The 18,447-nt window shown below is 44.4% G+C and overlaps 1 protein-coding gene and 1 long non-coding RNA gene across 15 annotated transcripts in view; one reads left to right on the plus strand and one right to left on the minus strand.

The window, feature by feature from the left end:
• The window catches only part of LOC133776017 (uncharacterized), a 109,569-nt gene that overhangs the window by 60,563 nt on the left and 30,559 nt on the right, over positions 1 to 18,447 (plus strand). The window lies entirely within an intron of this gene.
• RHOBTB1 (Rho related BTB domain containing 1) overlaps positions 12,467 to 18,447 on the minus strand; it is a 136,097-nt gene continuing 130,116 nt past the window's right edge. For all 13 annotated transcript variants that reach the window (XM_062214658.1, XM_062214655.1, XM_062214656.1 and 10 more), the window contains 3 exons: positions 17,851 to 17,939; positions 15,229 to 15,334; positions 12,467 to 14,660 (listed from right to left, as the gene is read on the minus strand). In XM_062214658.1, the coding sequence (XP_062070642.1) occupies positions 14,491 to 14,660; positions 15,229 to 15,334; positions 17,851 to 17,939 (365 nt within the window). In that variant the 3' untranslated portion in view covers positions 12,467 to 14,490. The remainder of the gene's footprint in view (positions 14,661 to 15,228; positions 15,335 to 17,850; positions 17,940 to 18,447) is intronic.

Here is an 18,447-nt window from a genome sequence, read left to right on the forward strand (position 1 = left end):
AGATCGTGTGGCTGAGTGCCCAATGCGTCCTGTTCCAAAAATGCACTGTGTTCCCAAAGAACGGGAAGAAGGCAGTAGGATTCTGGCAAATATTTAACAACTGGCTCTCCAGAAAGAGAAAAAAGGCTCTGATTTGTGGTATTTTCTAATCTGCCTGGTATAATACTCCCACCATGATGGATTTCAAGCTGTCAACTTGATGTCAACTGGTTTGCAAAATTTCTGAATATCCAGCAGAAAATTTAATAGCCTGTTCTGCTGAACCTGTGTGGGCCAGCTCCAGGGCACCGATGTGAGTACATTTTCATTTTGTGCCTGTTTGTCATTCAGGGCACTACTGCTTGAGATCGGAGTCCACTATAGAAGCAGTCACTTGGTTTCTGCTTATAGCCTTCTTTCCCATAGGGGACCAGACTAAAGTCTCTGGGGCATACTAAGGAATAAGTACTTCCCTGCTTTCTCCCTGACCACTGAGGCACAAGGTTTTTCCAACTCTGGGCATCTGAACCCGGGCTTCATGCCCCAGGAGAGGGGTTTCCCACATGCACCTCACTGTGCACATGGATACCTGGTGGAGTCTCCAGGTCCTCCTTCCAATCTCAGTTAAGTTTACCTAGTTCCCCAAAGTGACTGATCATCAGAATTTTTTTTTTTTTTTTGACAGGCAGAGTGGACAGTGAGAAAGAGAGACAGAGAAAAAGGTCTTGCTTTTGCCGTTGGTTCACCTTCCAGTGGCCGCTGCAGTTGGCGCGCTGTGGCCGGCGCACCGCGCTGATCCGAAGCCAGGAGCCAGGTGCTTCTCCTGGTCTCCCATGCAGGTGCAGGGCCCAAGGACTTGGGCCATCATCCACTGCACTCCCTGGCCATAGCAGAGAGCTGGCCTGGAAGAGGGGCAACCGGGACAGAATCCGGTGCCCCTACCAGGACTAGAACCTGGTGTGCCCGCGCCGCAGGTGGAGGATTAGCCTATTGAGCCACGGCGCCAGCCGATCATCAGAATTTAATGGAGGGTTTTCAAAAATACAGATTCCTGAGCTGCCCTTTCTCCTGCAACCTGATTTGGAAAACCCATACTTTTCAAAAGTTCCTTGGGTAGTTCTAATGTTGCGACACTTTGGGAGTTACCACACTTTGCAACATTGGGAAGGAGGTTAGAGAGCACCCTTCTGTGAATTCCCAGTTTGCTGTATGCTAGACATGCTCACATTGATCACCTAAGATCTTCTACTGGGTTTCTCTGAGGCCTACCAGAAAAGCAGCAGTGGGTTTCCATGACCTCCAAGGACCCTCTCTCCTAAATTTTACCTTTTCTGCCAAGGCACTCAAGGGCACGGAATAGGTTTTTTAGGTTGTCTTCATTTCTCCCAGTGAGGTGTCATCTAAACAAGGATTACCAAAGAAACCCATGCATCCAGCTGGCCTCCTACCTCTGCAGAGAACAAAGATACAGGCACAGGGCCACGTGGGCCTGACTCAGGTCTCCCCTGCAACCTGTAACTGGGGACTGCAACAGCGGTGAACTTTGGACGTTTCCAGAAACCCATCACAGGTTAACCGTTAGCCAACTAGCCAAGTGGGAATGCGTTGCACATTTCATTAAAAGGACCCTGGAACCCAACACAAGGTTTCTGTGTATTTAGTGATGAGAGGGCTTGGTGGGTGTGAGAGGCAGTTTGCAGATGTGACTCTAGTAGAAAACAGGCAGGTTTATCAGTGGGAATAGGAGGGAAACCAGGTGGACAGCACACTGAAATGCCATGGTAGGCAAGGTAAGCCCGAGAAACTGGCCCTAGACTTAGTGGCCCCGCACTGACTCCATGTGCCATGGGGACAATCACTCATTTCTGACCCTCAGGTTCCTCGTGAGGACATGCAGGGTACAAATGAAATGGTGAGTGGCTACAGAAGTGAGTTCTAGCCCCTGCTCTTGTTCTAGTTGTGTAAACTTGGTAAGTGATTTGGCCTCTCTGGGTCTGTTTTCTCACAGGAAAACAAACAAGAAGCGGAACAGCAGAGCACTGGCGAGTAGATTTAGGATTCAGACAGGCTGGGTTGCGGCTCCTTCTTTGGCCACTTATTAACTCTGTGACCTTAGGTAAATGACTGCTCTTCCTGAAGCCTCATCTCTCCCCTCTTAGCAGGGCCAGCATTACAGCCTACTTGCTGGGATTGTGAGGAAGCTCATAGTAAGTGAAAAGTGAAAAAAAAACATGATGTTTTGTGCCTGGGAAGTCATCTCTTCCTTCTTCTAGAGTCTAATCTTCTAGAGTCAAGATACAAGCAGCTAACATGTGATCAGCGTTTCAGTTATGTTAAGTGAGTCAAGTGTGCAATAATTTTGAGTTTGAGGATCCCCCTTGTGAAGGTGGATTGGAGACCTTGTAGGGCCTTGGACCTAATGAGGACCTCCTGCTATGTCTCAAACCCAGACCTTAATCCCTGCCTGAGGGGAAGAAGTCTGGGTGGCCCAAAGAGCTCCAAGCATACTTACCCAGCTGTCTTTAGGGAGGATAGAGCTGGCTTACACACCCATTGCTGACAGAGAGACAAACACAAAGAATTGCAGCCTGCACGTTGTGTCTTGTAATCTGGACCCAGAGAGTCTCAACCTTTCCTGCCCTTCTGCAGGGTAGGTAAAGAGAGAGCAGCTTGGTCCACGGAGTGTGCTGCTGTCACCAGACTGGTTGGCCACTGTTTCATAGTGGGGAGTAGAAGATAGAGAAGGGCTCTGGGAGTGTCACTCCATGGAGAGTGGTGTTATTATGGACTGCACGCTAACAACCCTTTACTCCCTGTCCATCCCCAATGTGATGGGTCTTGCAGGTGGGGCCTTTGCTATGTCTAGGTCTTGAGAGTGGCACTCTCATGACAGGGTGGCACTGTCACAAGAGGAGACAGGAGAGCTTACTTCCTCTGTCTCTGTCACATGAGGCTACAATTAGAAAGCTGTCCACAGGAAGAAAGCCCTGATCAGAACCCAACCACACTGACCCCCTATCTCAGACTCCTCGCCTCCAGAGCTATGAGAAACACTTAGAGATGTCTGCTGCTCAAGCCACCCAGTCTGTGGTAACTTGGGATAGCAGCTCAGTCTGACTAAGGTGTGAGAACTCTTTTCTGCTGAAACATGGAGAAGTTGTGCCTGTGGTAATGAATGTAAATAACTACTATTGTGAAGAGATTCGGCTCAAAATATTTCCATTTTTTTTTTTTTTTTTTGACAGGCAGAGTGGACAGTAGAGAGAGAGACAGAGAGAAAGGTCTTCCTTTTGCCATTGGTTCACCCTCCAATGGCCGCCGCGGTAGGCGTGCTGCGGCCGGCGCACCGCGCCGATCTGATGGCAGGAGCCAGGTGCTTCTCCTGGTCTCCCATGGGGTGCAGGGCCCAAGGACTTGGGCCATCCTCCACTGCACTCCCTGGCCACAGCAGAGAGCTGGCCTGGAAGAGGGGCAACTGGGACAGGATCGGTGCCCCGACCGGGACTAGAACCCCGTGTGCTGGCGCTGCAAGGCGGAGGATTAGCCTAGTGAGCCGCTGCGCCGGCTATCCATGTTTGTTAATAGAATGATTCCAGGAAGCCTAACATCTGTCTTAATCATCATTGCCACATTCCCACTCACCTTGAATGACCTGAGTATCATTTCCTGTTGACATTTGTAAAAAGCAAGGGCAGAATGTGCGACACTGTCTGGTGCCACATGCCCAGGAACACAGGAGTTGATGATTTTTGATCCAAAGAAACACAATGTCTGGTTTTGGAGAGATTGCCCTGAGAAAAGGGAGACTCTTCCTCCCCTATATTGCCTTTCTCTGGCTCTCATCACTGCTTTGTGGCTTCCTGATTGGTATCCCTGAGGAGCAGTCATTCCTTCCCGTTTCACATCCTCCACACCCTCCCATTAGCCACCTTAGAGTTAGGGAAGAGCCCTGGCCAGAGAGGAGATGGGGTCACAGTCAGGCCAGAGGGCTGGTACAAAGGTAGAACAATGAGTTTACCTGGAAGCCGTCAAGAGACTATTTGCAGGGAAGGAGATACGTGGGAGGCCGAGACGCTGCTTGGTGTTCTGATGGTAAAACACACATACAAGCACTGATGTGTGTAATTTCAGAACTTCAAGGCTGAATTCTTTCCCATCTCTAAGCTGAGACAACTCTTCTAGGGATTGCGTGAACCCTTTGGGCCTCCTTGGAGCAGATGATTATACTAGTGGACAGAGACTCAGAGGTTTGTGTGTGGACACCCAAGGAAGAAGAGGCCACTACTTGAACTTTATGGTTGTAGCACAGGCTCTTGGACTAAATTCTGTGAAGTTCCCTCATCCTCTGGGGAATGGGAGAGGAGAGCAGGAAAAGGAAGATCAAAGCTTATTTTGCATACTCAGCTACATGCTCATGCCTCGCTTCAGCCTCTAGTTTGACCCTTTTTCAGATGAAGAGATTAGGGCTCCAGAGATAATCACTTTGCCCAGTCTCCCTGTTCGTAAGTGTCCTGAGCCAGGACTTGGACCAAGCCTGTCTCCAAAAGCTCCCACCATTATTTGGTGAGTAAGGGAAAACAGGAAATCTCATTAGTCATTAATATCTGTTCCAGTTACCATTGCTGGATTGAAACTTAGTGGCATAACCACCATTTCATTATTCTCATAGATTCTGTGAATCAAATTTGGAATTCACACAAGAGGGTCATCTTGTCTCTACCTCATGATGTTTGGGATCTCTACTGGAAGGACTTGAAGGCAAGAGGTGACTCAGTGGCTGAAATCATCTGTAGCTGTCTACACTCACATATTTGGTGGTTTATGCCAACTCTTGCTCGGGTCTTGGGGGGGCTGTTGACCAGAACACCTGCCTCAGGTCTCTCAGTGTGGTCTCTCTGTTTGGATTCATTGAGGCTTTCTTGGGGAATGACAGCTGAATTCTAAGAGTGTGTGTCCTCAGAGAAGGTAGTGGAAGTACACAGCATCATTTTCTCAAAGCTTTGGGAGTTACAAGGTGTCTATAATTCAATGGGAGGAGTGTCAAGGTCACCTGGGTAGAAGAACATTCCACCTGGGTAGAATAGGGCATACTATTGCTGACATTTGTTACAGCCTCACAGTTGGATGGTTTTCTTGGAGCTGGCTTTCAACTAGAGAACAGGGGAGGAGAAGTGGGGAGGCCATGAAGGATACGCTATGCCAAAAGGGAGAAAAAGGGTCCCTGAGATGGAGGCAGGGCCTGGAGCAGAGAGGAACAGCTCCACCACTGCTTTCTTCATTGTTTGACAGCTTCTTTCATGTGAAAAATTATTGCCAGAACTTCTGTTTGAACTTTCTTCTCTGATTCCTATATTAACTCCCACTCAACTGACCACCTGTCCCAGGTTTTTGGTCACTCAGATGGTGGCTTCTCCAACAAGTGACCCTGTTTTGGCAACTTCAGCAGTGTGGAGATTATGGGCCCTGCTGAGGCCCAGCTATTTCCTGTTGGGTCTCCAGGTGGGAAACAGCTTCTCCAAAGGCCATGTCCTTTCATTGTCCTCACACAAACTCTCCAGAGAGGACTTAACTTCTTGAGCTGATGGCCTTTGGCTCAATACAAGTTAAAACAAATATATATTTCTTTATAAACAACATTGGCAGCAGTAGAAGCAATATTATTTTCAGGGGAGAAACCAAAGACCCTAAAAGCCAATTTTAAAAACCCCAAAGGGCTGGTATTGGGATGTCTGTATCTTCAAATCAGGCTGGGGGGTTCCAACGGAAGAACTGCTGTCCTAAGTGATTTGTCCTGACCACCTTCCCGAATGCTCTGCCACCTCCACTTCCCCACTTTCCTCCAGCCCTATGGGTCTTTTGGACCAAACTCTAATATTCCAAGTGAATTCTTGCCCTGCAGTCTTTATATGAGATCTTTCTTTGGCCTTTGGATGCACTTTCTCCAGGTATTTGCATGACTCCCTCACTTAAATCCTGTAAAGAGACATGATGTAAGTGTTCTAATCAAAAGCCCCACTGAAGTCTCAGCTAAGATCCAGCATTCACTACCAAACATGTGAGTGCAGACACATGGAGGTAGTTGCAGCCCTTAGCTGTTGAGTCACTCCTGGCCCTCAGGTCTTAGCAGAGGCTCTAAACATTGTGGAGCAGAGATCAGCAATCTCCACTGTGTCCTTTCCAGATTCTGCCTACTTTAATTCAGGTCTCTACTTAAATTTCCTAACTACCTTTGTCCAAAATTATATTCTTAATCATTTTCTATCCTCTTTTTTTTTCTTCATAGCTTATCTGATGAGAATACACATTTCCTTATTAGTTTTCTGTGAATGAGTCTCACAATGTAATATAAACTCTATAATGATAGGGATACTGGCAACTTAAAAAGTAGCCAGTAAATAGGAGGAAGGTGTCAATGCAATAAATGTTTATGGGATGAATAGACCCTTGAAAATTAGGCTACTAGACCCTTTTCTCAGTCATTACAGTCCTGTTAGGCAATCTCAGGATTCTTTGCCCTAGAGCCTTGACTGTGTCTCAGAATCCTTCACAACATAATCAGGCATTACTGATTAGAGTTGGCAAATGAGATGAAGCCTATTTCCCACATCTGGCCTATCACATTAATTTTGGTATGTTCATTTATTGTATTAATATCATTTTTTGGATGCATATAACCAGATACTAGATGATCTCTGGAACCAAAAATTGGGCCTCATTTTTGGTACAGGGAAGTTTGAAAAGTCCTAGAAGAATGGAACTTATCTTTCATGATGTTCAGGTCAAGCGTTTGGCAAGGTAGAAAGAAGTCAGAACCAACACATGACCACCAGGCTTCCAAGATAACAGGTGGATAAGTGTCACCACACTGGTGAAAGAAATATATAGGACTGAAAACAAAACTTCCTCCTCGCAAACTACAATGGATGAGAAAGTCAGTTCTGAGTTGTAGGACATTCAGTATAAACTTCTGTAGGATTTGAAAACTGGTCATTTTCTGCCTGTCACATCACAGAATATCTAGACTTTCATCTGAATCATCTGTTTGCATGTGATGCTGGTCAAATGGAATTTCCATAGGGCTGGGCCCAGAGGCAGAGGTCAGGGGTGAGGGAGAGGGTAGGATGGGACAGTGAGAGCTATAATGTGTTCCCCAGACTAAAGGATCAACAGGACTCAGTTATCAGGTGGTCTGTTTTAGGAGAACTGAGATCTGGGATTATCTTTAACCTGGAAAGCCCTGATTTTGCAAGTGGGTTTTGGATTAAGACACCCTTAATAACAGCTTGTTTTCATGGCTGTTATCTGAGGACCAAGGGTCATACCAAATGTTGTGAAGACAGGAAAGATATCCTAGTTGTTTATGAATTCAATTATTTCTGTTTTAGGAGATGTGTAGTCAAAAAGAACACCTCCATTGAAAAAGAAAGAGGAATTCCACTTTTGGAAAGAGCTAGTTTCAACAGATTACTGCCACACATAGAGATATCAATGACCCCATTACCAATGGATCCATCACCCAAAACACAACTATGACAAAATAAGAAGAGACATCAGGAGGATGAGTTCACACATTTACTCTCCCTCTCTGTTCCTGGAAAGTGTGTGAAGAGCGGTGGACCCATAAAGCCATTGTATTCCCCACATAATTATCTGAATAAAACCAGAAAAACAATCCAAGGGGAGCTGTTGGCTCCTGCTGCAGCTGGAAGGGCTGCTTAGGGCTTGGGCAGTGGAGGACTGCTCTGTTACTTTATTAGAACTAGGAGTCAGGTCTGGATTCCAGCACCCAGGTGCTGAGCAATAGCTTTTATTTTTTAGGTCATATGCCAGGTGAAGTAAAAAAATCAAGCAGTGAATCCCATGGGAACCAGGCAGTTAGTATTGATACACAAATCTTAAGTTTGTGATTAATTTTTCCCGTACTGATTCTGTAGGTGGGTAGGGGAGATGATAGGAGTGGTGAGAATCAGAACGACCATCCTGGACCATTTTTAGCAATAAATTGTTGTTAAGTCTATAAAATGCTGTGCAGTAGGAATTTGTTTAGGTTCAAGGAAATCATTAGGAAATTTGTTTTGTACAATTAGAAATAATTCAACAATGCCTTTCAAATAAGTACATGTGTATTTTTTTTGAGATTAGAAAAATGATTGAGATTCCATAACTTTGGAAAATGCGGTAAGATGAAGTTATTGTTGATGTGCTTCAGGCTGATTTGAGGTTTTTGTGTCATAGTAGCAAAATAGGACAGAATTTCTTTTTCATCCCTACTCATAACAGTGCAAAGTTAATATTAACTTACCTCATATGTCTTAGTCTATTGCTCTAACAAAACACTCGGGCCAGGTCACAGTGGCCTCAAAATCTGCAATTTATTTAGGCAGTAGTGCTCTGTGAATTCAAATGTGGGGCAGGAAGTTAGGAGAAAGGGAAGTTTTATGTTTAAGAGGGAAGTTATTCAGGGCTTCTGAGATAGTTTGAACAATCTACAACATTTGTATTGGCATGCTATATTTTTTTTAGATTTCATAGGTGAAATAAAATTAGAGTTTCAATGTGTGTGTGCAAGCTCACTGGGGAATCACACCTGGTTTTATTAAGCTATAGTTGACAAGCAAAACTTGCAAATATTTATTATGCACATGTTTTCCTAGTTGCATACATCACAAAATGATTAAATCAAACCAGGGATTGAAGCCAGGGGTCATCTTAGTGGTCACGGGGGTCTTGAGAAATCATCTTAGCCTCTTGCCTCACATGAGGGTCAGATGTCAACAAATACCAAGGGCATAATAACTGAATGACTCACTCTAATGGCTCACTTTCTCACCACCAGGAAGCCTGTTTAGGCCTCTTAGGTGGCAGGAAGCTAAATTTTATTTCTGTTGCTGGTCAGAGTGCATCCAGTCTTTGCGTTAGGTTAGAGCCCTTAAGATTGTTTATGACTCCAGAATTCTTTTACATCCTATCCTCTTAGAGGATTTTCATCACTGAGTCCAGTGTTAGTACACAAGCTCATCACCTTTGGAGGCTCCGATTCTGAAAATCTATGGTGGAACCTGGAACCCAGTTTTAGATCTTGGCCCTAGGGCATGTTCAGGGAGGTCCACAATAGTGCCAGGGTCAAATGTGGTAGATGCCATCTTTGAAACATTAGGCAGCTAAGGAAGCCAAGGATGGGGTGTACTCATTGTAACATGGTTAGATTCCCAAAATGGTATGCAGTCAGAACAGCAGATAACAGAATGAAACTTGCTACACAACACCGTTGGTGCAATGATCACTCACTGGACATGACATGGGGAGTGGATATTATGGAAGAAGGAGAAAATAAAAGACAAGGTCTGGCACTGACTGAAGATGAAAAGGTTGCTGAGAAAACACTGAGGAGTATGGCTTAGACTTTTTGCATGGAACCTTCAAGAAAAGTACAAGAAATGTGATTGGAAGCAATACAAGAAAAAGGACTATGAGTGAGTCAGGTTCAGTGAAGCTTGGCCTTGAGATCACCCAACCATATTCCACACACTGGAGACAACCGAGGTCAAGTGAGGGCAGTGTCATTTTTTTTTTTAAAAAAGATTTATTTGTTTGAAAGTCAGAGTTACACAGAGAGAGGAGAGGCAGAGAAGAGAGAGAGGTCTTCCATCCAATGGTTCACTCCCCAGTTGGCCTCAATGGCCAGAGCTGCCCTGATCCAAAGATTGGCGCCCATGTGGGATGCTGCCGCTTCAGGCCAGGGCGTTAACCCTCTGTGCCACAGCGCTGGCCCCAGGCAGTGTCATTTTGGAGAGTGCTACCCTCCCATCCTCTGACCACTTGCCTTTCCCTCCAACTCATCCTTTAAGATTTCCCATAGCTCTTATTTTCAAATTTTTTATTGTCATGAAGCACTGAACAGAAAAGTTGGCATTTGAAGAGACTGGAAGGTGAGGATCCAATGGGTCTATTTGGGAATATGCACAATTGCTTTCTTTTTGGGACTTCTTGCCTTTGTCTTCAACATGCCAAGTGCACAGGTTCATCTTTATTTCTTTTTAGCTTCTGTATATTGAGTACTTGTTATGTGCAAGGTATTGTGGCAAGTGCTTTGCCTAAATCATTTCATTTAATCTGCACTGGAAACTCAGTGAAACCATTCCCCATTTTCTGGATTATTAAAGCTTAGAGAAGTTGCCTATTTTTCCATGTGACAGTTAAGCTTAACATTTAATGAATCATCAAACGGAAAAGATAGTTCTATTATCAAATTGGGAGGGAATAAAAACAATGCCCAGACTTTGGTTGGCATCCAAACAGAAAGATATGAAACAAGCTCTTTCCTCATTGATTGCCTGCACTAAGTGTTCTTGATTTTGGATTGAGAACATATTCAAAGAGTCTGAATACTCTTTCGATGGGGCCACATTTAGGCAGCACTCATCTTATCTAGATCCAACTGGAAGTCTGTTACTAGGATGTTCTTCTATTCCATGGAAATAGTGAGCAATACGAGTCGCTGGCAACCCACTTCCTGCCTGCTACTGTTGTTTATAATTCTTCACGTCTGGAGATGTGCAACTGCATGACTGGTTTCCACCCAAAAGTTACCTTTTCATAAATGATTTCCAAATTCTGTAGACTATAGTCTATAAATATTTAATTGCACATTAACCCTGCACGTCTGCACATTAACCCTGTAAAAATTATGCACCTAAATGGCTTAAGTAAAAATGTCCAATTTAGAGGCACTGTCAGCACAGGATAGAATTTTCAAATGCAGCCAACATTGTATCTGCAAAGGCACTGCTCTTATAGGATCTCACCAATGTTGCCACATGAATGCCTTCACCTCTCCATCTAAACCTTTCATGTTGCACACATCACCTGCCTCCTAATTGGAAGTCCAAGAGAACAAAATCTTCCTCAGGAAATTAAGTTGTAGGATACATGGTAATCTCATCAATTCCTAAATTCCTGGGAAGAAGAATCCATCCACGGCTCAGAGAGCTTCACTGAACTTCCAAAGCTTTGGACAATAGCTGTCCCCCTCTCTTTCTTCAAATTGCTTTTAGCCTTCTTTTGCGTTGTTACACTGTACCTTGATTATTTACACACATGTAGATATATAACACAAACATATTCTCTCCAGCTTTTACTTTACAATGGCTTTGTGATAGTCACATTCTTTTAGAAAATGGAAATTATTGCTACTTGTCCACCAGCATCCAACTAGGATATGTCTATCAATAGATAGGTAGTTTCTACCCAGAAGTTACCTATTCACAAATTATTCCCATATTTTGCAGACTATTTTGTGTAAATATCTAATTAATGAGCATTTGCACATTAACCCAGTAAAAACGATGTATCTAAATGGCTTAAGTAAAAATATCCAATTTAGAGGCACTGTCAGCACAGGGTGGAATTTTCAAATGTAGCCAAAAGGCACAACATAGCAACTCCAGAAGCACTGCTCTTACATGTTACCAGTGTTGCCACATGACTGCCTTCATTTCTTCCAAACCTTTCATGTTGCACACATCACCTGACTCCCAACTGGAAGTTCAAAGAACAAAATCTTCAACAGAAGACAGGTGGGTATAGATGCTGACAGGTAGATACAGAGATGTCAATTCAAGAAATACTCAATTCAAGAAAAGTGTTTATGACTCTTCATCTGGCAGATACAAATTCATTTGAGAAATGATGCACTCACAAAACAGTTTTCAAACTCAGGATTCTCCCCTTTTCCTACCCTCTCACTAACAGAATACATTTTACTTAGCCAATGTCACATTGATGTAAAATCAAATTTTGACAACTGATTTTATACAATGGAAGCAAATGTTACTACAAAATCTTAGGAACATTGACTTCTACTTTTGATTATCCATAATGAAAATATTTGAGTTCCTTTTAGAACTGGCAAGATTTGTTATATCCAAAATTCCAATATAGGGGCTTTGAGATCCCTATGTTTTTTCTAAGGAGAAACTTAGACCAACATTTTCTACAGGTAAGACTTTACTGGTAAGCCTATGTAAAAGGTGCTGCAATTGGAAACATCCACCTTTCAAAGGTGTGGGAATGTGTTGGAAATCTTTTTTTCTGCAGTTGTTTCTTACAGTAGCCAACTGTTTTGAGTAATAGAGAAGTCACCACTCAGTTTTTTCACCTAATTACTGGCAGAACTGTCTAAACACAGATTACAATGACTCCATTCAGATAGAGATGTCTTTTCTTTTGTGCACACACACCACCCCCCAGTGACTCAACATATCCGGTGAGTTTAGCCAAGAGCAAAGAGCCAGATACCTCATTTACATCATGGCATTGGAATGTCTGCTGACAACAGGACAAACAAAGATGACATTCACACTGCTTTGTTACAAGAATGCACACAAGCTCCCTGGACCCAGCCCCTTTAAAGTTCTGATAGTTTTTAAAAGCTATTAAATCACACATATGCTATCATGGTAGTACTTAAAACAACACTGGAGGCATTTTATAACAATTTTATTGGTTTTTCGTGAAAAAAAAAAAAAAAAAACACAAAACAAACCACCATGGTTAAAGGCCATAATCAGCATCAACCAAATGAACCAGCCACTTGGTTATAGTAGTTGATAACAACACTAGTAGATATTATTGCTTACACCCCAAGTTCATTTATATGTCCATTATATTTTGGCAAGATTACAATCAAATGGGAGCTTTGGTTGTATAAATTCATCTACAACTACTCACTGAAAACAATCTCTGCCATTTGATGATAGGATACATGCCAATTCTTCCTGAGTCTTGACATTTCTCCTCTCATTCTGTCTCCTTTCTCCTTCCATTAACTATACACAACTCAACTGAAACACAATCAATTTGGATGCATTTATAACTATTCCTACTCTACTGCTCTCTCTTCTATCATGGGAGGGAGATGCATGTCTGGGCCTCTTCAAGTTCTTGTATACCCTGTGTTTTCACTACCACCAATACGTGCCCATCTGTAACCTGGCTACATTTTCAAATGTTTGGCTGTGAACACTGGGAGTTCAACTCCACTGTTTCATTTCCAACTGCTAGTAAGCTAGAAAAGAGCACTCGAGTCAACAGTTCTTAGTATCAGAAAGTTGACCTCCCAACAAAATGAGCCCCAAGCCCTGCCACACAATATCCTATGGCAGGTATGGAACTGTGGCCTGAAAATGTGCCCTGTCTGCATGCGATAACATCTTAATTGACAGAGAAGCAATGACTAACTGTCTCTCGAAAGCTCCCCTGCTCTACACTTTCTATTTTAACACTGAAAACTCAGAAGGACAAGGTTCAGAACTAACTCACAATAGCACCATTTCCTAGACTCTTGGAATTAGATTCCTTTCTGGGTTGGAGAATGCAAGGACCCAGCCTCCAGCTTTATGCTTTCATAGGCCCTACTGAATTTCAGCAGGAGTGGGTGGTTTGCCTTAGCCTACTTCTGCAGTGACATGAGTTTTCCCTAGGAAGAGTTAAAAATCTGTGTCTTAAAAAGTGAAGTTGGCCACAGGTGAGAGACCTGAGGAAGCCTGTTTCCGAAGGTGAGATGTGCCAAGCCTGTAGCTGGCTGGAAGGAGTCTGGGGACTTCTTCCTTTGCCCATCTCAAATTCAAGTCAATGGAGACTCTGCATGCAGAAGCATGGCAAGATGAAGGAACACTGAGAGACATAAACCCTAATGCAGTGATCCAAACCCCAGTGCTCTAATGGTATCTTAAGTATTCGGGTCCACCAGTGAGTTTGCCCTGGATAGTGCTGGGATTGAATAAGCCCTTCTAATGATTATAAGGATTATCCTCTGGAATCTAAACATTTGAAACAACAGAATCTTTGATATCACTATATTTTACATGGCACATATAACCATATAATTACTAGCACTTACACAGCAAATATTGTAAATACACATTCTTGGAGTTGAGTTGGTAATTATACCAATGTAATTCAGCAGAAAAAAAGATTAAACACTCTCCAACTTGCACTTTGGGGGAAATTCAGTCCAACCCTTTACTTCACAACAACAAAAAACCACCCTCTAATTATGTGGCCTCTGGTCATGTGGCCAAAGAGGGTCACAGGATGACTTCACGGTCAGTTTGTGGCCTGTAAAATAAAGTAATACACAGTATTTTCATTTCAACAAAATACAAGAGACCATATAAAAATATTTTCCAATTTGGAATCTGAAACATGAAAGCTGGATTTTTTTTGTCTTTGTATAAAAAGAAACAAAATAACGGACTAAAGTTTATTAAGCCTCCTAACAAAAAAATATACACATCAGTTTAAGGAATGCAGTGAGAGTCAGCTTCCCTTTTTGTCCAGGCTCATTGGTGGTGAGCTTGTGCTTTGATCCTAACAAAGATAAATGCACAGAAGTGGAGGAAGGTCAGTGCCTGAAACCTGAACTATGTCGTATCGCTAAGAAGACTAATTTTACAGTAGTGCCTTAAAAAGTGGTGTATCAGATGTCTGATTCCTTTGTCCTCGTCCTCTTCAGGCTACTGCTGGAGATGAATTCCAGAAGCACCACTTTCGTCTTGAGTGATGTTTATTGAGTGCAATATCTTCCTTCTCGCGTTCCCTTTTCACGCGCTGGTAGTGGTCCTCTTCCTTCAGGTACCACACAGGGGGCCAGCGGTGCCGCTCAAAGTATTCTTGGTTGTCTGGTGAGGCAAAGATGCTGTTGATAACATCTGCTGTTCACTCACTGTTTCCCTGCGCTAGGCCTCATGCTGAATGCTTCTCATATATTCTCACCACACTCTCCCCACCCCCTCCCCCGCCCAGACCCTGCCTACACTGCTGTGGCAGGGACTATGATCAGTTGTCACCATTGTCACCATTTACAGGTGACAGGCAAGCTTTGAGATGTAGAACCTCTTGCCTGTAGTCTTACGGCTGGGCAGAGAACCAGGACCCAGACCGCTTGACTTTAAGGTTTCTACTTGCTCCTAAGTACTGTACCCTAGGGGAGCCACCAACCTCAGCAAGCTATGCAACAGGCCCTGAACTCCAGCCTCCCGACATCCTCCAACTATGAAGTGCTCCAAAGAGAACCCCCCAAGCCATCATTTCTTGTGTCATGTCATTTAAACATGTGCACATCAGCCAGCCATGAGGAATTCTCTATGGGATAGAAGCATGATCTTGTTCCCTTCCGGGGGCACAGAGAGGAAACGGTTCAGGGAGAGGTGAGGAGAAGTGGATGACTGGGAACCCACACGTTCTCACCTGCAGATTTTGATTTGATTTCCTTGCGGAACTTGGAACAAACGCTGTTGTAGTTGGTACAGATGTGGTGCAAACACCAAGCGGCCAACTGGTGGGCGTTGTGAAACTGCAGAAACGTGACCAAAAGGGGGTCAGATTTTACTTTCTAAAGTGGGGTTAGAGTGAAATTGGAAGCCATTGTACAGGTGACAAGAAATAAAGGGCCCCTGGAACTAGTTCATTAAACCTTTCATTTTGACCTTGGTGTTTTGACTTTGGCCATGGCTCCAGTTCCAGCCAGTGTTGTATTGGCACACCCCTTCCTCACCCCCTGTTACAGGTGTGCCAAAAATAATCACTGTGTCCGATTAGGAGTTCAGAGTGTGCCTTGCCCTCCCACCCTCCCCTGCCACCTGGCCCTTCAGTGATAAGTGACTGTGGCCTTTGGAGGGTAGCAGCCAACAGCAGAAAGCAGCAAAGTCATCTCTGTTTAAGGAAGCTTTGGCAATGGAATACTCCGTGTCACATGTCAGAACTCAGCTGGCTGGGGCCAAAGATCTGAAAGAGGAGACTATGGAATGTGTGGCTGTCCTATACCTGTCCTTTGGTTATATAAGAAGAGCAGGTGCTAGGAGCAGCGTAGGAGGGATCCTTTGCCCTTCCTGAGCAGGTGCTTGGAGAAGAGGCAGCTGAGGTAACTGTGAGTGAAAAAGACTTGGGTGTTCAAAAATCGACAGCCCACCCCCATTCTGTCCCTATGTCTAGGACTCCCCTGCTTCCTAAACTTTCTAACAACACCCTCCTCAAACATCCATTCCGTCATCTGCTGCTCTTGATGTTTCTTTGACAAGACCCTGGAGCCAACAGGGTAGTTCTCTCATGAACTTGGATCTCTACTGTGGATTCCCATAGAAAGGCAAAGCCTTTACAACCTCAAACAACAGGTGCACCTCGAGCCAGTGCCTCTCACTTCCCATGATGTTAGAGTTCTCTCTGAAAAGAAGGCTGGGCAGTGGGTATGCTGGGTTGGCTTGCTTCTGCTCCAAAGAGCAAACTATTTTTTCCTCACTTAGACCTCAGTGACTATTAAACTGGCCATGGTGGGAGTCTTTGGAAATTGGAAAATGCAACAAGCCAGAGGCCCACTTGTCCCCAGGCTAACTGTTAAGTACTTACCAGCACTCCCCTATGTTAAGGTCTAACCAATGAGCTAAAACATGGAGACTCCATCCTAAACTCCCCCTGCCAAGGCCCACCAGGGCTTTGCAGTAATCATGTCACTTCCTTGAGGGGTGTGTGATGGGGGTGTGAGGCAGAGTGAGAAAAGAGTTGACAGACACAACTGAAAATCATGACTTCAAGTGAACCGGTTGTATATACAATTCTGGGTCATTTCACTTTTCTCTAAGAGGAAGACTAACTGGAGAGAATTCAGGTCATAAACTGTCCCCTAGGCTTGTTTTCCAAAGACCCCAACTTCCAGGTGTGCACGACAGTTTTGAGAGGGGTTTGCAGATTCTACTGCACCAGATGTTTGTGCTTACTTTTTACCGAAAGTTCTGTTAGGTTGATTTTCACATTGGATTTTAATAATTTGTGTTTGTGTCTGTTTTCCTCACTTGCCTGTGAGTACTCCAAGGACCAAGAATGTAGTCTATCTGTATGCACATCCTAGATTTAGGGGGTGCCCGGTACTTGGTGGGGGGAAGATCACAAATATTTGTAGGATGCTAAGTCAGTGTGAATGAGCTTCTGTGAAGTCTTATTCTACCTTCTGCCCTGTTGAACCCGAGCCGTCATCTATACCTGCGCTGCACCTGCCATACAATATCCCCACCCCCTTCCTCTTTACTGACACCACCTCTTCTTCCTTGATAGAGAAATATCTACTTCAGATGTCTGACAGGAACAAAGAAAGCCAAACCGGATAGGCTGAAGAAAAGACAGAGGAATCTATTCTACCCTCAGAGACCGTTAATCAGTCTCTGTTGGGGCCTGGATAATTCTGCCTTTTGAGAGGGCTTCCGCTTCTCAGTGCTCTCTCCTGAACATTCTCTCCCAATTGATTCTCCAAATACTCTGTGAGGTCAGTAGGGTAAGAACTACCATCCCCACTTATGCATGGGGAAGTTAGTGACAGAGCTGACCTTGAGACTTCGCTCTTCTTTAGCAGAAGAGTGTAAGTGTGGCTTGGGATTCTGGAATTACAATATTGATATTAACAAGAACTCATTTCAGGAAACTCCAGGAGAGCTGCAGTGAGATGTTCATTACCAGTGGGCACTGTAGGGCTTCATGGAATTCTGGAAACTGTCCTTGGCCAAATACATGTCCCAGAGTTCAAAGGAGGGGAGACAAGACCTTCTCCTGTGATGCCCAAGTGGTTCTCCCACATGTGAAGACAGCCTTAGGGGACAATGGGACTGGTGTGGCGGTGGGGTCCTTGTTGTTTTTTCAAACGAAGCCCAGCAGGCTGAGTGGTGCCTGAAACATGAAACTCTCAGATCTTCTCCATGTGCACAGGGGCCTCTGTGACTCAGTGGTGACATCTTTATTTAGACAGATGCAACAGTGGAATGTTTCATCAGCATTAAATAAACTGGATGAACACACTTAAAAGGTGAAAAGCAAACTGATACAAACCTGGGCCAGTTCCAAATAAGAAAGCACTTCCCCGTCAATGCCCACGCCGCTCATGGCGGCCTTGGTCAGCTCCTGGACTGCATGCTGCTCTGCGGGAGACAGGAGGCAGGAAACTGTCAAATGGGGCCCTGCAAATTAGACTTCTTGCCAGATTAGGGGGCTCATTGCTCTCCACTTCAGAAGAGAGACAGAATATGAGACACAACTATGGGCAGCTGTTTGAATTGAATCCAGGGTACAATCTGAGGCATAGCCTTCCAGTACACAGATTTCTGGTCATTCGCCATTGCACCAACCTCTCTAGGGCCTCTTGTTCACACATTTTTTAAAAATTTATTTGACAGGTAGAGTTATAGACAGAGAGACAGAGAGAAAGGTCTTCCTTCCACTGGTTCACTCCCCAAATGGCCGCTACGGTCGGCGCTGCGCCGATCCGAAGCCAAGAGCAAGGTGCTTCCCTCCGGTCTCCCATGCGGGTGCAGGAGCCCAAGGACCTGGGCCATCCTCCACTGCCCTTCCAGGCCACAGCAGAGAGCAGGCCTGGAAGAGGAGCAACCGGGACTAGATGGGATGCCAGTGCCGCAGGTGGAGGATTAA

Source organism: Lepus europaeus, chromosome 17, assembly GCF_033115175.1.
Source record: "Lepus europaeus isolate LE1 chromosome 17, mLepTim1.pri, whole genome shotgun sequence".
NCBI lineage: Eukaryota > Metazoa > Chordata > Mammalia > Lagomorpha > Leporidae > Lepus > Lepus europaeus.